At 41.3% G+C, this 7,922-nt stretch overlaps 1 protein-coding gene across 2 annotated transcripts in view; it reads left to right on the top strand.

Moving 5' to 3' along the window:
* The first annotated feature begins 1,118 nt into the window (after positions 1 to 1,118).
* Positions 1,119 to 7,922, top strand: part of Cd300a (CD300a molecule) — a 20,148-nt gene continuing 13,344 nt past the window's right edge. The window contains exon 1 of one of the 2 annotated variants that reach the window (XM_013508663.1): positions 1,119 to 1,543. In XM_013508663.1, the coding sequence (XP_013364117.1) occupies positions 1,492 to 1,543 (52 nt within the window). In that variant the 5' untranslated portion in view covers positions 1,119 to 1,491. The remainder of the gene's footprint in view (positions 1,544 to 7,922) is intronic. The other variant, XM_005412236.2, reaches the window with a different exon arrangement.

Consider the following 7,922-nt stretch of genomic DNA (forward strand, 5'->3'; position numbering starts at 1 on the left):
CGCGGTCCTGATATGTTAATGGCATTTGAGAGTTTTCATGATCACTGCAAGACTTACTCCCACTGACGAGCTGCTGTTATTGACCTTTAACAGAGCCATGGGTTTTGCTCAAGGTCATGCGGTGGCAAGTGCACCAGCTGCAGGAGAACCTGGCCTCCTGCTTCTCTGTGAAGCTTTGGCATCAAGCTGTAGCATCATGGATTGTAGGTGAATCAAAAAAGTACACATTTCAGGGAACTTCACCATGATCAGGCCACGTCAGTCACTGGATATGACAGTCTCCACCTTCGTGCTCAGTTCAACAAGGTCAGTATCCAAAGCGTCTTGGATTGTATTGAGCTTTAGATAATCTATGATGATAATACAGATCATAGAACTGTTTTATGAGACAGGGTCTCTCACTGTTGCCCAGGCTACCCGTGAACTTGGGAGCTCAAATGATCTTCCTGCCTCTGTCTCCCAAGTGCTGAGGCCGCAGATGTATGCTCCTGTGCCTGCTGTCATGGAAACTTCCCCAAGGTCTACCAGGTTCTGTTCTTGAGTTTTCTAGCAGCGGAAGAGTGAGTCTCCTGGGCGGTGTGCTCTTGTGGCCAAGACGAAGGAGGAAAGTGAAAATCCCAGGAGCAGCAGGGAAGACCACTCCTGGGGTCTCACTGAGGCACAGGGTGCCTGTGGGTGGATGCTCAGAGCTTTTGCTCACAGCTTTGCAAGCTGTCTGGTGATGTTACAACTGGAGCTTCCTGTGTTACATAGCAATCCACGCAAGCTAGGTGACACCCGTCATGGTCGTGTATGTGAGTGTGCATGTGGAGTCTGGGTGAACAGGGGAAGAAAAGAGTCCTTGCAGGTTCCCCAAGTCCTTGCTCAGGTCCACTGGGGGTCACGCAGGAAGGAAGGTCACAGCATGAGGACCTCTTGGTCAAACCAAAGACACAGTTCAAGACCAGGAACCAGTCAGGGACTCTGGAACAATTGTGCTAACTCAGGGGTCCAGGCCTAGGGCTGAGGTTCATGGGAGGGGCCAACCCAGGATGACCTCACGGTGGGCACTACCCAGGGGCAGGATGTGGGCATCTCTTGCCCCTCTCAGCAGGGTGCCATCCTGACCACAAGGGCACAGGAAGAGTGACTGCGTCCTGGCAGAAGAAAACCCTGACTAGTGCTCGGCTGTGAGGGTGGGGTGAGGGGGTCTGTGGGTTTCAGGGGAGTGAAGTCACGCAGCAGGAAAGTCACAGGACCTGCTCATTCAGCCGGGGTACACAGGATGGATTCCTGTGGAGTTTCTGGGGTGTCTCAGCCAACACGGCAGCTTGGCTCCCTCAGCTTCCTCCCCCGCACCCCAGCTCCAGGAACAGAAATAAAAGAAGGTGAACAAGGAAACAGCAAGACCCAAAGAAAGCGGAAGTGGGAGCTTTGGACACTGACTCTCCCCCGGCAGAGCTGTAGCCTGGGGTCCAGTCTGCGCAGCTGCAGGTGACCTCTGTGGGCAGAATGTCCCCCGGCCGGGGGCTGCCTTGGGCTCTGCTGCTTCTCCGGCTCCCAGGTGAGGGGCTGTTACAGGGGGTCTGCAGGAGGGACGATGGGCCTGAGACTGCGGGTGGTGTCACGGGAGGCTCTCCCATCCATGCAGAGCACAGAGCAGAGTGACCGTGTCCCCCATGGAGCGGGGCTGAATTCAGGACCACAGCCTGGGAAGAGGGGGCAGGGGCTCCCTCCTCTGCACCCACCTGACCCTGCACCAGCCACAGTGTGCATGGGGTGGAGGGTGGCTGTGCAGGAGGGGCACTGAGGGAAGTTTTCGGAGGAATTATGGCAGGAAGAAGGAAAGCAAGAGGCTGGTTATACCAAGGTGCATGCAGAATGGCTGGCCGGAGTGCTCTTGAGAGGTCTGTGTTTTGGGGAGGAATCTCCAGGCTTACGAGTTTGGGGGTTAGAGGAAGGGTGGAGGTCTCGGTCTCAAGGCCACAGAGATTTGGCCAGGGCTAGAGGGGCTTGGGGCTAGAGCCACGCCCCAGGAACCCAACCTGGAGGACCAGGGCCCAAGGAGGGGAGGGCAGGAAGGGAGGGGAGGGGGCCTTTATCTGTGTCCTGACAGCGTTCACAGCTGCCTCAGGTCCGCAGTCCCCTGGGGCTCAGTCCTAGGCTATTTCATTTTGTTTTATGTTTTGTGGTATTTTAAATCTTTTTGGTTGCTTTTTCTTATAGCCTAGAAGCTTTCTTCATATTTTCTGACTATCTATGAAAAAGTATTGGTTTGTGTATTAATTGAGAAGCTGGTCACCCTTCCATTACCGCTATCTCTGTTTATCTCCGAAGTATTTTTGCTTTTGTTTTGCTGTGCTGGGAAACAAACTCCGGGCCCAGCACATGAGGCATAGGCTCTACTGCCGAGCCACCCCCAGCCCTGCAGTTCCTTCCTGAGCCTGTTTCTCCTTCCCTCCCGGATCCATGGATTGGATGACATGCAGTGGTCATCCTCCCTGCCCCACCCTTGCCTCAGGGAAGGAGGCCAGTGTTTCCCAGTCAGAATGAAGAAAGCCCACCCATGTCATTGGTTGATTGATTGATTGATTAACTGTAGTTCTGGAGACCTAACTCAGGGCCTTGTGCATGTTAGACAAGGGCTCCACCACTGAGCATTTTTTAATTTTTATTTTTATTAGTACACATTTGTAGGACATAATGATTACATTCATCGTGGGGAGTTGGTACATGTACATGACACATCTTTATTCTTCTTATGTCCCCTTTCCTTCCACAACCTCTACGTCTTCTTCTATGTCCCTTTTTTTCTACTATCTATTTTTTATTTTGTTCTTTAATTAACTCATACTTTAGGTTGTTTATGTAAGACAAACCATGTGATATTTAAGCTTGTGCATCTGATTCATTTTACTTAACTTTACTGTCTCAGGGTACATCCATTTTCCTACAAATAACTCAAATTTACCCTTTACAGCAGAGTAGTATAAGTATCCATTGTGTATAAATGCCACACTTTCTTTATCTGTTCATCTGTTAATGGACATAGAGGCTGCTTCCAAGATTTAACTATTATGAGTTGTGCTGCTATAAACATGGGTGTGTGGGTATCACTGTAATATGATGTCTTTAACTCTTTTGGGAAAATACCTAGAAAGGGAATAGCTGGGTCAAATTGAATTTCTAGTTTTAATTTTTTGAAGAATCTCCGTATAGTTTTCCATAGTAGCTGTACTAATTTACAGTCCTATCAGCAATGTAGAAGGGTTTCTTTTTCCCTGCAGCTTCTCTGTCATTTGTTATTATTTGATTTCTTGATGATGGTCATTCTTTCTGGAGTAAGATGGAATCTCAGTGTTGTTTTAATTTGCATTTTTCTAATGGCTAGAAATGCTAAATATTTCACATATTTATTGACCATATGTACTTCTTCATCTGCAATATGTCTATTCATTTCAGATGCCCATTTTTTAATTAAGACTTTTATTTTGAGGTGGTTATAACTTTTTTGATTTCTTTGTGCATTCTAGATATTAGTCCTCTGTCCCAGAGGTAGCTGATAAAAAACTTTCCCCGCACTCTGTAGGTCATCTCTTCACTCTGATAGTTGTTTCTTTTGCTGTGCAGAAAGCTTTTAATTTGATATGGTTCTCTTTGTTCATTCTTGATACTATTGCTTTTGTAATAGGGTTTCTCTTCAAAAAGTCTTTGCCTATACCTGTGCCTTCAAGAGTTTTGCCTATTTTATCTTCCAGCAGCTTCAGTGTTCCTGTTTTAATATTTAGCTCTTTGATCCATTTTGATTTTATTTTGGTACATAGTGAGAGATATCCATCTAGATAGAATTTTCTACATGTGTGTAGCCACTTTTCCTAGCACCATTTGCTCAAAAAAGCTATCTTTCCAGTGTTAACTTTTGGCCCCTTTGTCAAAGGCCAAATAGCAGAATGTGCAGGTTGTTTCTGCAGCCTCTATTCTGTTCCATTGATCTCTGTGTCTTTTTTTGTGCCAGTACCATGCTGTTTTTATCATTGTTGTTTTGTAATATAACTTGAAATCTGGGATTGTGTTTCTCTCTGATTTGTTCTTGTTGCCCAGGATTGTTTTTGCTATTCTGGTTCCATATGACTTCTACATCTGTGAGGAATACTATTGTTTGATCTTTAAGGTTCACAGTTTTATTGCTCTGGAATGGGGGTGTCAGCAGCCTGCAGCTGCAGCTTTATCTTGTCTTCAGAGGCTGTGAATAGAAGATTTCCAATACATCCAGGAAGTACTGTGTTCAGTAGCTTAACCCTTACACACCTGGTCTTTGACACCTAATTTGTTTTTTGGGTAGTTTATTATACAGCAATGCTATTGATTTTTGTGTGTTGATTTTGTACCCTGCTGATTTTAGAGAAAGATACCAGCCTTGTATATTGCTGACTTTGCAGTCTTTGGTGGAATTTTTGGGGTCTTCTATGTAAAGGATCATGTATCTGCAAATAATGATAACTTGAGTTATTTTCCTATAAGTATCCCTTTTATTTATTTCTCTTGCCTAATTGTTTTGGCTAGTGTTTTAAGTACTGTATTGAACAAGAGTGGTGGTACTGGACATTCTTGTCTTGTTCCTGATTTTCAGGTGAAAACTTCTAGCTTTTTCCCATTTAGTGTAATGTTGGCCATAGATTTGTCATAAATCAGATTGAGATAAGGTCCTACTATATCTATTTTCTTCAACTTTTTAAAAATTATGAATGAATGTTGGATTTTTCTGCATCAGTTGAGGTGGTCATATGGTTTCTGTTCTTACTTGTCTATCTGGTGCATTATATTTATTGATTTGCATGTGCTGAACCATCCTTCCATCCTTGGTATGAAGCCTACTTTTTTTTTTTTGGTTTTTCTCCGGTACTGGGAACCGAACTCACGACCTTGCGCTTGCCAGGCAGGCGCTTTTGCCTCTGAGCTAAATCCCCAGCCCCGAAGCCTACTTGATTATAATGTGTGATGATTGATTACCTGTTGCATACTGTTTGCCAGAACCTTGTTGAGGATTTTTATATCTATGTTCATTAATGAGATTGGCCTGTAGTTTTGTTTTTTGATTGAGTTCTTGTCTAATTTTGGAATCAAGGTAATGTTACTTTCCAGGAATGACTTTGGGAGTCCTGGCTTCCCTTTCAATTTTATTAAAGAGTTTGAGGAATATTGGCATTACATTTTCCTGAAGTTCTTGTAGAACTCAGTGATGAATACATCAGGCCTTAGGCTTAGTAGGTTTTTAAAAGTAATGTTCAGTTTCCTTTCTTATTATTGGGCTAGTCAGGGTTTTTATAGCTTCTTGGTTCAGGTTGGTAATTCGTATGTATCTAGGAATCTATGCAATTCACTGGAACACAGGTTTTCAAAGTAGTTACTAATAATCTTCTGTATTTCTGTTGCAACCTTTCTGATTTCATCTTTTTCATTTCTAGTTGCATGTATTTTGGTCTCTCCCCTTCCACCCTTTTTTTCATACAGTCTCACTATGTAGTCCATGCTGGCCTCAAACTCAAGCCTCCCAAGTGTTGGGATTACAAGCATGTGCCACTACACCCAACTTTCTTTCTTTCTTTCTTTCTTTCTTTCTTTCTTTCTTTCTTTCTTTCTTTCTTTCTTTCTTTCTTTCTTTCCTTCCCAGTAAAATTGACTAAGGGTGTGACTTTTATTTATTCTTTTGAAGAACAAGATCTTTGATTCATTGATCTTTATGTTGGATTTCTAGTATTCATTTCATTAATTTCTGCTCTGATCTTTTAATTTCCTTCCTTGTACTAGCTCTGGATTTGGATTTTTCTTATTTTTCTAGGACCTTGAGGTGCATAATTAGGTCATTTGTTTGTGCACTTCCTGTTCTTCTGTTAGGGCATTCATAGCTATAAACTTTCTTCTTAGGGCTGCTTTCATCATGGTAGGTTCTGGTGTGCTGTTTTGGTATTATTGTTGGATTCTAGGAATTGTTTAATTTCTTCTGTGGTCCTTTGATTATTCAAGAGTGCATTGTTTAATTTCCATGCATTTGCATAATTCTGTGGCTTATTTTGCCATTGGTTTCTAGTTTCATTGCATTATGATTTTATAATATAGATGGGATAACTTTTATTTTTACTTTTTGATTTTGTTTTTTTGAGACCAGGTCTTGCTGTGCAATCCTGGCTGGCCTTAAATTCACTATGTAGCCCACTTTGGCCTTGAATTCACAGTAATCTTCCTGGCTCAGCTTCCCTAGAGCAGGAATTACAAGTGTGCTCCACCACACTTGGCTTTGATTCTTTGTGTTTATTTAAGCGTGCTTTATGGGCTGGTATGTGGCCTATTTTGGAGAATGTTCCGTGTGCTTTTTAGAAGAAAGTGTATTCTGCTGCTGTTGGGAAAAACACTCTATAGATAACTTTCAAGTCCATTTGTTCAAAGACATGGTTCTGATATTTCTGTGCTGATTTTTTTGCTAGGTGATCTGTCCTTTTGTAATGGTGGGGTATTGAGGCCCCCCACTAGAATTTTTCTGAAGCTTATATAATCTTTTATGTTCAGTAGTGTTTGTGTGTGCCAGCATTTGGTACATATATATTTATAATTGTTATCTCTGCCTGTTGAATTGTGCATTTAACCAATATGTAATAACCTTCTTTGCCTAGTATAGGTTTTGGCTACAAGTCCAATTTGTCTGAAAATAAGATAGCTGTTTCTACTTATTTTGGTGCTCTCATTGCATGGAATACTGTTTTCAGTCCTTTTATTTTAGTCTATAAATTTCTTTTTTGATGAAATGTATTTCTTGTATACAGCGTACCATTGGGTTTTGACTTTTGATCTAGTCTGCCAATCTCTGCCTTTGATTAGGGAGTTGAGACCATTCACATTGATAATTATTGAAAGGTATTGACTTATTCCTGTCATTATATTATTTTCCAGCTGCTGACTATTTTTTCTGCCTTCTGCTTAACTGCTAACCCTACCTGATGTATTCATTTCATTCAGCTTTTTGACACCATTGTCCTCATTGTCTCCTTTTTGGATATCCTTGAGAATCTTTCAGTTGCTATTTTGGTGGCTGTGAATTTCTTAAGGTACTCTTTGTCATGGAAAGATCTTACTTCTACATTAATTTTGAAATATAATTTTGCAGGAAATAGGAGTCTGGGTTGGAAATTGTTTTCTTTCAGTGCTTAAAACACTTCAAAATTCTCCTGGACTTTAAGGTTTATATTGAAAAGCCTGCTGTAATTTTAATGGGTTTATCGATATTGACATATCATAAGAACCAGTAAAAGCTACTGATGTATCACTCTTAATAACTGGAAAGAGGGGGCTGGGGATTTAGCTCAGCAGCACAGTGCCTGCCTAGCAAGCACGAGGTCATGAGTTCAATTTCCGGTACCGGGGGGAAAAAAAAAAATTGTAAAGAGACCTGTAATTATAATATAGACACAAAACAAAGGCTGACATACAGTAAATATTTAAATTTTACTATATCATCAGTAATAATTGAAAGGAATTTAACAATAATAGCATAGAGTCAACTAATATCTAAAGATTAATAAAGCCTAGTTGTAAAGTACATGGGGTGGAGAAGAGGAAAATGAAAGGAGTCAAGTTTGAAAAATAAAGAAAAAGGAAGTGAGAAAGAGGAGAGAAAAATGAGATGAAGGATCCTATTAAGGACTAAAAGGAAATGAATATAATCAGATAAAAGAAAAGATAAGAAAATATAATCAAAGAAAAGATGAGAAAAGGAAAGTAAAAGAAAACAGAGAGCAAATAAAGAAAAAAAGAAAAACCCAAATCTCAAAAACTTTGGGTTTTAAAACCAAATCTCCAAACAACCAGTGAAGAAAAAAAGAAGTTCAAAAATAATTCCTCTGTGGTTTCGAGTGAGTGGTTTCTTGTCTGCACTATTTTTTTTTTTTTTT

Source organism: Chinchilla lanigera, unplaced genomic scaffold (assembly GCF_000276665.1).
Source record: "Chinchilla lanigera isolate Chin_1 unplaced genomic scaffold, ChiLan1.0 scaffold00152, whole genome shotgun sequence".
In the NCBI taxonomy this organism is placed as follows: domain Eukaryota; kingdom Metazoa; phylum Chordata; class Mammalia; order Rodentia; family Chinchillidae; genus Chinchilla; species Chinchilla lanigera.